Genomic DNA, 14,203 nt, shown 5'->3' with positions numbered 1-14,203 from the left:
TTTCAGAGTAATTGGAGGTTGGAGCAATGCATATTTTTCTAAAAATTGTGCCGCTAGGCTTTTGCCTGTGCATGAATATTCGTACCCTAAGAAAAGGACACTGAGGTGGGCACTTTTTGATTTTTTTAAATTAAATTTGTATCCCAGGTGGCCGAACTCAAGAATTATGTGGTTCACCCTAGACAATTTTGCCATTAATTCATCATCCGTCACATAGATGTCATCTACATAGGACAATTCCTCTTCATCAAAAGTTTTAAGTAACTCTGTTATGCTGGCTGAAAAGAGCCTGGGGCTGTTCTTATTTCCTTGTGGTAATCGACAAAATTGACCTAGTGCAGAGAATGCTGTCAAATATCTGCTCCCAGGAACTATATTTTGGCAGAAAAATCCATTTGAGATGTCTAATGTTGTTTTGTATTTTTTTCGTACAATGTTATTCATTAGTGCGGCATTAATTGCGTTCTGTACGGCAAATTTGCGTGTGGATGCGTTGAAATGTCTATGATATAAGACCAAACGATATGAATGATCTAGTTCCATTACTGGAAACAACAGATTATTCATAGGTGAGGTGCAATTCTCTATCACTCCCTGGTATTCAAGTTGATCTAGGAGTTCCTAGATCAACTGACCCGACTTGTTTCTTTGCTTCATGCTTTATTGGGTATAGTCTCTGTGGTGAGGAATCGATTTTAATGGTATTTTGTGATGAGGTGACTCATTATCCCACCCAACATGATAGCGGTAAAGTGCCGAAGCTAGCGCCCACTCCGGCGCGTATGAATTTTTAACTGACTCTGGTAAAGGTCTGAGAAAGCACGTAAAATAACTTTTTCCCCCAATGGGCAATCCGGTACAAATATTGTAACCATAGGACAGGTTCTCCCAAAAGAGACCATTTACCTTCCTGGGAATGTCCCCCTCCATTTGGAGCGTTATTTCATATAAACGATGTGGGACATTTACACTTGTATTAGGTGTTTCCACTGTGATATGCTCACTCAGCACTGTTACCCCCAGATAATTCATCAGGCTCTGGCGAGGTATAATCACTTCTGCTGCGCTGTCTGGCATCGTCACTGCCCATTCCTCATTCAGAAGCAGAGTCCTCAGTATCCTGGGCATTTCTAAGTCTAATAGCGGCTACCTTCTTCTTTTTAAATTGAGGTTTAGAAGTCTTTTGTTTATCTTCTTGTTTAATGATGTAGTTCGAAGTGCAATGTGTCTGCCTCTTTGTTTTGACTCGCTCTTCTGGTCTGTGCTCTGACCGTCTGTCTATCTCCGAATGTTTTTCGGGTGACTCCTGAAAGGTATGAGGGGAACGTGTATCAGTTTCCTGATACCTGTCAGGCTTTCTAATATTGTCATGGTTTCTCAAACTGTAATTTCTGTCTGTGGGCACCTGTTGAGGAGACCCACACAGTGACTGTGTCTTGTTTAGTTAATTGTTTTGTTTATTATCCCATTTCTTCTTTGAAGAATCGGTGGTGCTTGCTTAGAGAGATCCTTTTCAGAATAGCTCTTAACTATTGGTTTCGCAGGGCTGGCTCCCAGATTATCACTACCAAGTGAAGCATATGTATCTTCGATAATCTAAGGCAATTTTCGCTCCTGCTGTGCAGGACTGAATTCCTAAAGTCATTGGTTTACAGCCACGGCTGCTGCCTCCCCTTTTATATTACTCAACATAATTGCCAATACCTGGGTAAAATTGCACATCAGTTTCATCCTCAGAGCTAAGGCAGGATCTGCCCCGTACTCATTCTGAATCTGTTTCAGTACATCTGGTATGACTGCTTTTAAAGGAGTACCATGTGTTCTGGTATATACGGCAGCGACGACTGTACTCCAAGTGGCACAACCTTCTATCGGTGGAGCCATCCCCATTGGCAAGCAAATTATCAGTATTCTGTGTTTTTACTGCTGACCCGTAAGGGGAAAAACTGCTTCTAGTTGTGCTACCCAGAACGAGATTTGCACCTGGCTGGTGGGAATCTTTCCCATAACGGCATTCAGTGTTTGTGGGCTAATACCTGGAGCAGCCATATGAGGTTGTGTAGCCTGAGCAGTCAATGCCGGTTGAAATGTTCTCATTATGTATTGTGTAAGGTTTCTGTACATTTTTACTAAGTCTCTGTAGAGTTTACTTGTTCCTGCTACTGATAAAGCAACAGTGTCTGGATGAGTTCGTATATGAAGCTTGGACTGGCCAGGTGACTCCTTCTCTGTTGAGGGGATCGAGGCTCATGTTTTCTGTGGTACGGCGTAGGGCGCATTTAAACCAATGGATGTGCTCTTGGTAAGTTAACAGGACTTCTAAGTCCATGTATGGGAAATACTCATCAGGTGGTTTAACTTCAATATATTCATGAAACAACAGTCTGTGTGCATCTGCAGGCAGGAATTTAACCCAAGAAGAGAATACCTCTGTTCTAAATGCTTTGTGGGCCTCAACCACGAAGGTAACTGGGATGGCATAATTTCATAGTAACTGCCTGTCTGCAATTTTCAGAAATTTTTAGTTCAACTATCTGTTCTTCAACATCCTCGGTTTTTTCGGTCACTGTCAGAGGAATAGTATTTAACTAAAATGTAATAGAGATATTGTTTGTACAGTGTGGGAAGTTCTAATCCTCCAAGGTTGATTAACCTACAACCACTACATAGGGTATACCTACTCAGCTAAGGCGGATTTGTTTCCCTTCCCACTACGAACAGAGTAGGGGTCTCTGAGAAAGCACAACTGAACTACTCAGATTTGACCATTAAATAAGAGCCTAGCCAACGTTTGTGGCTCCATGACGTGTAGTTCCTACTAATCCGTATGATCTGTGCAATGTTTGGACAACATAAACTAGAGGCTTGGTGTCAAGACTGTTTCCGGACACCCCCACAGGATATGTTGGCCTATAGACCAGCTAGCTCACAGTGCCACCGTAAGCCCCCCTAACCTATCTGGTAGCAAATGGTTTCTGGCAACCACTGAACATAACAACCCAGACCCCTCATGGAAACAGTACCGAACCTTTGGCTCAGTCACTCAAGCTCACTAATTCAAGGAGAAATATACATAGAATACACAGTGCGAACAATGTGAACCCTACTCTAAGTGTACCTAGAGTGTGTGTAAGTGTAAAGCCAAGGATCCACCAAGGGACGAGCCAACACCATTACCTGAGGGGATAGAGTGATGGATCCCCTCTTGGTCACGAACTGGACACCACTCATGAGATGTCTGACCACTGCGTAGTGATTTCTCAGAATGCAAGGACCTTGGTGTCAGCGGAAGGGCCTCCTCTGCTAATCTATCAGGATGCCCATCTTTTATAATAGAAAGCAGCCTTACGATGTGCGAACAGATTAGCGATGTTATGGTTATGTAGATAGACTGTCGCCCAGTGGATGAAGATAGAGATTACATTTGTAAATAATGCGAAATAAGACCATGGACATGATCTTCAGGGTCTTGTGATAGTGTTGTGAGAAAGCTAGATGTGAAAACAAGTTTAGTTTCTGGCAAACTAATCCAACATGGTCATCCGTGCAAAAGGACAGAGCTGATAATGTTATTTGTGAGGACAATGTACGAAATAAGCTGCTTAGCTACATGGGTCTAACATGGGAATATGATAATATATATATATATATATATATATATTTGTCTTTTTTATATCTCAAAAACTAGATAAAGGATTTACACCAAATAACAAAAGGGGTTCATTCTGGCCTAAGAGCTACCTTCCTGCCAAATCTGGCGTCATTCCTTCTAGCGGTTCGGGCTGTAGCCGTGACTAAAATCTCTATGGGAATTAACATTGGAAAAACACACTTTTTTGCTAACCCTTTTCTCTCGGTTCCCGCTTGACAGATCGCTCCGTAACTTTCCATGCAAAACAAAACTCACCGGATCACTTTTTGGGGATCATTTCAGGAAGTTTCGTCAACTGGCACCAAAGATATAGGAAAGTCATAAAAATCTTGTCCTTTGAAAACAATGTCCTAACTATAACTACCTAATGGTTACCAACAGTAGGTAATACATACATACATATTTAGTAAAACAGCTGAAAAATCCTTCACTTCTTTCCTAAACTTGAATGTTATCTTCAGCAGTTGGTTGGCGAATCATTAACTTTCCATTTAAATAATTTAATAATTCAATAACAAAACTACACTAACAACTTTTGCCCATCTCAATGCAAAATATTAATACTTTTTTTCCTTCAGATTACATTTATTGACTATGGTAAATTGTGTTTCGTGTGCAACGAGAAGTCAAAAATATCAATTATCTGGTTGTTTTACACCTTAACCTGATGCTCCAATTCCACCACCTTTTTTAAGCACACAAGCACATAATTCAGGCTTTTAAGCTTTAATTAAAACAAAATCTATAATTATTTCATACAAGGATTAAGAAAAACGCAGCAGGGAAAGCAAAAAATTGAGAATTACAACCGATTTAACATAAAAAAAATAATATATATGGTACTATTACCTGAAGGAGTGGATCCTTGGTGCGGAGGTCCTCAGTCAGTTGTTTTATAACCTGCTCTTGGTTCTTTAGTTTCTGGTTGGTTTCACTCAACAGAGTATTGTAATGCTGTGCAGTTGCATTTTCTTTTTCCATCATTTCACCGTGCAACTTCTCGAGCTGATTACGAAGATCCTATAAACAGCAAACAACTAACATAGTTAGTACATGACTGACAACAAACTACCCTATGATTCTGTGCTCCCAATGAATTAGTCAATTTTAAACTCAAGGATGTAGGAGACAATGGCGAAGATGTAGGGGACAATGGCGAAGATGTAGGGGACAATGGCGAACATGAAGGTCAGAAACCTGCACCAGAGTATGAGGAACAGGATGAACAATAGGAGAAGCAATGGGGGGACAAAGAAGGGAAAGGAGTAAATAGGAAAGACAGAAAATGTGCTGTCGAGAACTGATTCAGAGAATCCTAAGACTAAAAAGGGTGTATATATTTCTGATTTGGTGTAATTCCATTCAGTAGTTGCGGAGTTCTTAATATAAATTCAAATTTGTATATTTAGGGACACAATAGCTCTGCGAACCCTCCCTATCTCGTGCTGAGATCTGACTGGCTGCCAACACTTCAAACCAGTAAGTGTTGGTAGGCATCTTGGGAAGTTTAAGAAAAGGGGGCTGGGTAGGAATACCCTGACCCCCTAGACCCCTTTGGGGGTGTCCCCAGGGCAATAAAATATATTTTGTTTGTAAATTCGGTGGAAGCTGTGAACCGAAAAAAAAAAAGAAGAAGCATCAGTTAATAATAAGCCCCTGGGTGGGCCAGGTCCATGGTGCATCGAGAAATTAAAACGGGGTTGCACGGCCCCCCCTTCCTGGGGCTTATGTGAAATTAAGGGGGGCCGACTGGGACCCCCCGCCCTAAACTCCAGGGACCATCACCGGGGCCAAATAAAAAAAATACATGGGGGGGGGGCTGCACGGACACCAGGGGCCACCACCTTCCTGGGGGAAAAGTAACATTAAAAGCTCTGCCCCGGGGACCGCCACAGGGGCTTACCCTACTGAGGAAAAGGAGGGGGCACCCGGCCTCCCTACTGGAGCCATAGATGACACTGGGGACCGAAACCCTCCAGGGCCAGCTTCAACTATGTCCCTGGGTGCTGTGGCTTGGCGGATGTTTAACCGCTCCCACGGGGCACTCAGGACAATTGGCCAGGCCATGGGAGAGGGGGGCCCCAGGGACAAAATCGGCCCATCCACTAATATATAGATTCGAGGAACTCACTGGAGTTGCAATTCCTAGCACTACAGGTCCCAGAAGGCCGTTTGTGCCACACAGGACGGGGGCCGCTAAATTTAAATGTGCGAGGCAGCATGTCAAACTTTAATGCAGCTTCACAGCCATTGAGGAAGGGAACCGGTGTTCCCGAACCGCGTTTGGCAAGTTGATTATCCTGACGTTTTTGGGTCACGCTGTTCTTTGCTGGCAAGCTGGGTCTCAATAAAAGGAGTTACTGCATCTGCCTGAGGCTTCCTTTCACCGGGGCTAAACTTTTGTTGCGGAATTTTAGCGGATTCAGCCCAGCCATGAAGGGGAGCCCACTGCCTTAAAGCAGACCTGTGCTGACATCAATATATATATATATGCTCCAAATCTCCCGATCCGGGAAGAAATTACCGCACTCCAGGGGGACCTTTGCAAAACTTTATTCCTGCAGCAAAGGACACAAACGTTTCGGCGTGAAGCCTTCTTCAATGTTAATGACACACTCGAGGAGGCATGTATATAAAGCAGTATTTCCTATACATGGAAACAAAGAAGCGACAAACTTTTATATGTTAAAAGCAGGTGCCATTTTGTAACGATGTGCAGACCTAAGCTCCTAGTCTGCTAGTACTATACAAATACGTTTCCTGAGGGAATTTCAATTAGAGTAAACCCATATGGCTTACAATTTATTACACTTGCCAGCAATCGGCATTCTTCCTCAGTACTTTACATTTCATAAAGTATACTTCTTCATAAAGCTGTGGATCGGCTAATGTCCCTTTATCATGTTTCCTCTAAGCGTATATCTCATTGCTCAGTTAAAAAATTCTAAAGCATGCTACATATACAAATCTAGAATTACCCTAGGAGGTTTCATTTCATCACAATATTATCACAGCTATAATTCTTATGTCCTCTCAGAGACTGAACACAAAGTCGACCAAAATTGCAACCAAAATCAATAGGAGTTCTCTCAAATTGTTCACCTACTACAGTTCATTGCTACATTTGCATATTCTTACTACAACATCTTATACATAGATCAAGGCCCCAAATGTACAGCTAGCTCTTCCCCGCTGTTCATTCCTCTCGGAGATTTTGTTAAAAGATCTGTAATGTACCTTGACTCAAGGCGTCTAGGTTTACGTAACCTGTCTCCTCCCCTTGGATTGTACCTTCTTTGTTTCCATGTATAGGAAATACTGCTTTATATACATGCCTCCTCGAGTGTGTCATTAACATTGAAGAAGGCTTGACGCCGAAATGTTTGTGTCCTTTGCTACCGGAATAAAGTTTTTCAAAGGTCCCCTTGGAGTGCGGCAATTTGTTCCTGGATCGGGAGATTTGGAGCTTTAATATTAGTTGTCCACTACCGCTGCCTGCACCCGCTCATGTGTGCTCCGTCGGACAGTGGTAACGGATATATATACCGGATGAGTTGTTGGCCCTCCAAGGAACCTGAGGGGTGTGTATATATATATATATATATATATATATATATATATATATATATATATATATATATATATATATATATATTACCTACTGGCGGTCGCCAGTAGGTATATATAGTTAGGATTTTTTCTCTATGGGATTTTTGAAAATTCTATGTCTAATAACTTTGGCGTTTGTGGACGGAATTGGCTGAAATTTTCAGGAAAATGGCACATTTTGTTTCTGAGCAGCCCTTGAAAATTTTGGGGGGGTTCGTCAAGGGGGGGCCGAGAAAAAAGGGGGGTCCCAAAACGTGTTTTTAACATTGAGTTTTCCATAGGGCGGTTGGCCTCACTTTTAGCCCGAACGGCTGAATGGATTTGCACGAAACTTGGCAAAATTGTAGGGACTGGTAGCCCGATGTGCCTTTTGTAGGTCTCAATATATGTGCTCCAGTGGATTTTGAGAAATTAAAGTTTAAAAAAAGATATATATCTGTAACAGCGGACCTGGCAGCGTCCCAGGACGCGTACTTTTCGCGCAACGGAGCTTTGTGAAGCGAAGCTGATTGGTTCTCCGGCGTCTGTCAACATTCCAAAAAGTCCGTAGCGGCCGCCATCTTGTCTCTCGGTAGGATCGAGAGACAAGAGGAGGTCAAAACAAAGGGGGAAATAACTATAAGGGGGCATAGTAGATCCTCGCTGACCCCCTAGGTTTGATGTGGAGGTTTTAAAAGGGCCCCGCGGGGCAAAAAAAAATAATAATAATAATAATCGAACGGCTGAATGGATTTGCACGAAACTTGGCAAAATATTAGGGACTGGTAGCCCGATGTGCCTTTGCTAGGTCTCAATATATGTGCTCCAGTGGATTTTGAGAAATTAACGTTCAAAAAAAGATATATATCTGTAACAGCGCTCCGCTTCGCGTAACGGAGGTTTGCGAAGCTGATTGGTCATTCTGTCACTGGGCTATAGTTGGGCTACATCTGGCTGATATTTGGGCTACATTTGTTTTTTTGTGTGTCTGGCGGCCATCTTTGGGCTACATTGGGCTACATTGGGCTTCATTGGGCTACATTGGGCTACATTTGGGCTCCAACATATATATAGGCCAATGTAGCCCAATATATATTTTTCAAAGTTAATTTTCGTAAAAACCACTGGAGCATATATCTTGAGACATAGCAAAGGCACATCGGGCTACCAGTCCCTACAATTTTGCCAAGTTTCGTGGAAATCCATTCAGCCGTTCGAGCTAAAAGTGAGTCCAACCGCCCTATGGAAATGAAGGAAATGAATGGGTAATTTGTAATTAGCAAATAGCTAATCGCAAACTAGGAATGGTAAAGAATCGCTATTTATTCCTTAAAGTTCGCTATTTAGGAAATGCAAAAAACTTTGATGATACATATGGCGGTTCATCTCTAACAAGATAAGAAGCATAGGGATACATTTATGATGACTGGCGCATCACCAGGGATGTGTTAGTCATTCTGTGCCGCTGTTCCGTCACCTATGGTGTGCTGCATTTACAATGCGGCGCATCATGGGGCAAAAACAGCACAGATGCGTGATGTATCTGTGCCGTAAAGGTGGCGCATTGCTGGAGTTGTATCGCAAGTGCGATGAAGCTCCAGCAAGGGTCGGGGGTGCCCCTGTCGCAGGGTTTCTGTTCTCACACAGAACTGTGGACAGAGGATTGGAACCTCGGCGAATTAGGGTGTCCCAAAACTCACGTTAGTAATCAAAAACTCCTTAGTAAGCTAGGTACAGTGTCACATTGGATATAACAAACTCTCAATGTTTAGACAATCCAGAATATGAACTTATAGTACCTCAGGATACGTGGAACTCATGAACAGTCGGTCGTTATATATTTCTTAGAAACCAGAACATGGAGTTAAGAAGAACACATGTGTATTTGAAATGTTTATTTACTAATGCCGTCTTCTCAGGCGTAGTATCTTAGATAATACAAGTACACATATTATCAGTAGCAAAATTACCAGCATAGTTACTAGTACATAAAAAGCGAATGGTGATAGTATGTTAACATGCTGTAAATGAATAAGAGTTAGCAACACTTATAAGCAGCGGCGGGCCGTGGAGGGAGTTACGGTGAGGCAGGGAGGCGGGGAGGGGGAGAAGCAGGGTGGAGAATACAAGTACACATATTATCAGTAGCAAAATTACCAGCATAGTTACTAGTACATAAAAAGCGAATGGTGACAGTATGTTAACATGCTGTAAATGAATAAGAGTTAGCAACACTTATAAGCAGCCGCGGGCCGTGGAGGGAGTTACGGTGGGGCAGGGAGGCGGGGAGGGGGAGGGGCAAGGTAGAGAGGGCTCCACCCTGCTTCTCCCCCTCCCCGCCTCCCTGCCTCACCGTAACTCCCTCCACGGCCCGCGGCTGCTTATATCTCACCCTCCCTAATACACATATTATATTATTTGCTAAGAAGGTCTCTTTGTGTTGGTTTAGGGCGTGCCCATACTTTAGTGTCTTAGATTTGAAGGAATCACATCAGCATACACCAGCTCTCTCTTCATGTGAACCGCATCAACTGTTGTGTATGTGTGTTCGGCAAAGCAATATAAAACCCGCCTCATGCCCAGAATTGGCAGAAGTTGCACTTATGTTATGAGTATGAAGTCCTGGAGATCAGACCTCATAACAATTCTGTATCGTGTTGTTCTTGAAACTTTAGCACTCGCTGTACAGATATAGTTTAACAAGCAAAGCAGATAGTAGAGCAATAACATATTATTCTCATGTAAACCACGATGAACTACTAGGTGGAAAGCTAAAGCAACAACTAAGTGTCGTGTGCAGAAGTTGCAAAAAAGGAAAAATGGCGTTTAAACCGGTAATGAGCCCATGCTAACTTAACACGGTGTAAAGATATCCAGGACCTAGATGACACCTCCCCATGATCCGGAAACGAACTGAATAAGATAATAGAAGTGCCATCTCATGAGAGCAGATTGCAAGTTTATATGTGGACGGTCCGCAAGGTAAAGCATTAAAAACTAGGAAAATTTAATGCTAAAGAAAAATAAAACAGCCAAGTACTTTATCGAGTCTTAAGCCAATAGGCAAGGTAAATAATAAAAACTTGACAAATAAGTCAATGAATTGTCAATGAAATGCTAGTACTCAGCATATCAAACATGAAAAAGGTCTATGACATAACTGTGTATGCAAAATAAGCTGCAACAGCCTCCAATAGGAAGTCACCGTCTTCATCCGAAAACAGTTCAGCCATCCAATTTAAAAGCGGAAAAGAACATACGTGCTCTCCCAGCACCGGATCCTCTATCACCATCAGAGGACAGCTCGGTGGGTTTTCAAGAAAGCTCTGTTCCAAGAAAGACTGTGCTGCCGCCAGTAAATTCCAGGGACCAAGTAGTCCATGCATCAATGCCACAGCCATAATCCTTTCGCCAGGACAAACCAACTCGTGAGTAATGATAGGAGTCATCAGCTGATTAAAGTCGACGTCAGGAGAAACCGGTCCGCAGAGACACAAATCAATGGCCCAATCGAAATCACAGGTCAGGCAGTGAAATACAGGCTGGACACAGGTGAAGTAGGAGAATCGAAAAGATAATCCATGTGCCGTGCTTAATATCGCCAACGGCATTGTGCCATAATATTCTAGCATGCGATTGCGGAACAGTGTCAGCAGCTGCAGGGTGGGAGGTTGCATAGGAGGGACATCCATATTTAAAAATGTAAAAAAGCACAAGAGCGTCTGCTGGTAATGCAAGTAAAAATGCCAATCCACGAACCAGAGTGGAGAAAATAGAGTGAAAGGAAGCAGGGATGACTCCAAAGATTTTCTCAAATGAAGTCACGAGACCACTGGTAACAACTTTAAAAAAGTGCGCCAGGGCCTTTGTGGAGGATGCGTTAAAGATAGTCGGAACCATCTTGCTGAAATTGAAAGGCAAATCTGAATTGAAAAGGGTCTGCACCTCTGTAAGGGTGTTCGCTATGTGAAGCACGAAAGTTTCACGGGCCGAACTCAAGGCCACCTCTCTCTGAGACAAAAGAGCTCTTATTCTTGCCATGCCGTTGAAATCTGTCCCAAGGTTGGTATTTGTGGCCAGATTGAAAACTCCCTATGTTCATGTGTGGGAGGAAATAGAACATTTCTGCAGCAAATAACCCGTTCACTTACTGTTACGATAAAAGGAATACTTTTAATTAACTCAGAACAATCTTCATTATTGAGCATCAAATAACTACCATTTTCCAACAACTTGAACGTGGGGATGATAGCAGGAACTGGCGTGCCTTGCAACACGCAAGCCATATTTGGTCGGTGTTTGTTGCATGAACCGTGTAACTGTATGTGCCTACACATTAGTGAATGATCTGGCGTTTCAGTGCATTCCTCTCCATTCAGATAAACTTCTTGATCATCTTTGAAACATCTGTATGTGTATGGAAGCGACCAGACCTCATGAAGAAAAGCACTACCTAAAGGTTCATAACGACCTATTGGTATATATTTCATACAATTTGAAAACTTATATAAAGCAAAAGGCAGCGTTATTAAACCGTGGATAAGGCACGTTGCCAAAAAACCCGCAATCCTCTGCTGATGATGTCACTGAGCATGTCATGAATGATGTAATATGTGACATCATCAGCAGTGGATTACGGGTAATAGTATCTCTAGTTTACTCCCCTATAGCTGTCTTTCTTTTAACATAAGTGTCTGTTTCCTTCCCTTATACTTACTGTTTTTGGTTCGCTTCCGGTTCGCGTACCGGCGAGCGAACTGGGAAGCGAACTAAGAGAAATAGAGGTTGGCACAGTTCCAAATATTGTACCAATTTTTTAATAACGGGGAGGTAGTTCTGAAAAGAACTTTTTTTTTTATTGTTTTTGTTGTTTTATATTTTTTTTATTATTTTTCGGAACATTTTTTTACTTTTTTTTAATTTTTCTGAACAGTTTTATATTTTTTGGGGTTTTTCTTGGAGGGGGCAATGAAAACGATTCATTGTAAAGGGCTCAACAGGAGCAACAAAACAAAAAAAGAAGTATTTATTATTTTGGGCGTTTCGTACAAACTTGCATATGATAGTCAATAGCTCTGTTGATCAGAGTGATGCTTCTTTCTCCGTAGGAAATGAATCCATCGCAAAATACGCAGATGTGTTTTACTTCACCAAATTTCATTTGTATATTTGGCACCATCTCCCTGCCCTCTGGTCCCGTTACTTCCGGTACAACAGATCTTCTGGCCATAATAGGGAGATTATCTAGGTCGTTCCGAAACTGTGCAGCACTGTAGTTGTTAGGATGCCACCTAGTCATATGGCGATGCATTGTGTAGTTTCCGAAACTGTATTTTTTCTCGGTTCCTCTGGACAGTCTATCTTGACATATAAGGCAAGTTACGTATCTTGCATTTACTTTTTTCTGACCTTTGGGAATTTTAAAAAATTGCCAAATGAAGTTTTCTTTCCGGTGAGACGTCCTGGGCTGCTCAGGCAAAAACTGCCTGTCTTCGTGCTCGTCGTCCTGTTCCTCTTCTTCCTGTTCTTGTTGAATTATAACTTGAGCAGGTGGTCCACTCTTCCTTGGATGTGGTGGAGGTGGTGGGGAAGCACCAGCTGAAGCTACTAAAGAAGCCATTGCTCAGTGATCACAAAGGGTCTTTCTCTCACAATGATGAAAGTCAGAGTGAGGAAAGAAGGAGGGATTTTCATCATTTGGGAAAAACAAGAGTTCTCAACCAATCAAAAGTGTTCATTTTAGATTATATGACCTAGTCTTACATCATTAGGAAACCAAAAGTGAAATGAACCAATGAAAAGTGTTATTACCAAGTCACATGACTTGCTGTGTTTACGTTAAGCGCTTTGCAGGGCCTCCCGGTTTGCTTCCAGAAACCTGCGCTTTGCGACTCGCTTCGCGTACCAGTTCGCTAACGTAGCACGTCATATGACGTATCACGCGACAACGTGAAACGTCATGCGGACGGGAGGCGTCACGATGTTGTTTTCTAACGCGGCACTTGCGGTAAAGAAACGTTTACCGGCTCGCGGTCTATTTCGCGGCATCAAGGTCAGCTAACGGGAAGCTTCCCGATTCGCGAAGCGGGAACGAAGAAAAAAAAATATTTAAAAAAAAAATTATTCATAAACATATAAAATATATTTTTGGATTTAAAGAAGAATACATTTTACAGCTACAGATATTAGCTGTTAAAAAACCAATGAAATTCACAGAAAAAACCATAGGTTATAGACCATATATAGTTAGGAATTAGCATTTACAAAACCTTGAAAATTCACTGAAAAAACCATAGGTTATAGACCATATATAGTTAGGAATTAGCATTTAGAAAACCTTATTTTACTCACACAAAACCATTGAAATTCCATATATAGTTAGTTGCACTAACTATATATCGCGCACCCGCAATCCACTGCTGATGATGTCACATATTACATCATTCATGACATGGTCAGTGACATCACTGATGACATCACTGATGACATCTCAAATGACATCACTGATGACATCATCTAGTGTCTGTGTGTTTTTGTAAAGTTTAAATACGTTTTACATATTGAAGAATGAGTGGATGTATGGAAGACTGAGTGTGTGTGTGGCTGGCTGGGAGGTGTGTGACTCTGTGCATATCAATGTGTACTTGTATCAGTGATTGTATAAGAGAGTAAGTATGTGTTAGTATATGTGTGAAAAGTATGGTGTTCTGTGTTTAACTATAGATGAGGAAATCGAAGTGTGATTGATTCTTCACAGGACTGACTAGGTGTATGAGTGCATATGATAGTGTTCTAATAATAACTGACTGTATGTATGAGTAATTGTATGGGTGAATGAGTGAATGTGTGTGTAGACGTACGAATCAGTGAGTGCGTATGTAGTAACTGGTATTGGTGTGTCATGATGTCATCAGTGATGTCATTTGAGATGTCATCAGTGATGTCATTTCAGATGTCATTAGT

At 41.9% G+C, this 14,203-nt stretch overlaps 1 protein-coding gene across 2 annotated transcripts in view; it reads right to left on the bottom strand.

Moving 5' to 3' along the window:
* CDK5RAP2 (CDK5 regulatory subunit associated protein 2) overlaps window positions 1-14,203 on the bottom strand; it is an 841,564-nt gene that overhangs the window by 543,679 nt on the left and 283,682 nt on the right. For both annotated transcript variants that reach the window (XM_078642183.1, XM_078642184.1), the window contains one exon: window positions 4,502-4,672. In XM_078642183.1, the coding sequence (XP_078498309.1) occupies window positions 4,502-4,672 (171 nt within the window). The remainder of the gene's footprint in view (window positions 1-4,501; window positions 4,673-14,203) is intronic.

Source organism: Lissotriton helveticus, chromosome 5_1 (genome assembly GCF_964261635.1).
Source record: "Lissotriton helveticus chromosome 5_1, aLisHel1.1, whole genome shotgun sequence".
In the NCBI taxonomy this organism is placed as follows: Eukaryota; Metazoa; Chordata; class Amphibia; order Caudata; family Salamandridae; genus Lissotriton; species Lissotriton helveticus.
This window is presented reverse-complemented; position numbering and strand designations above follow the sequence as displayed.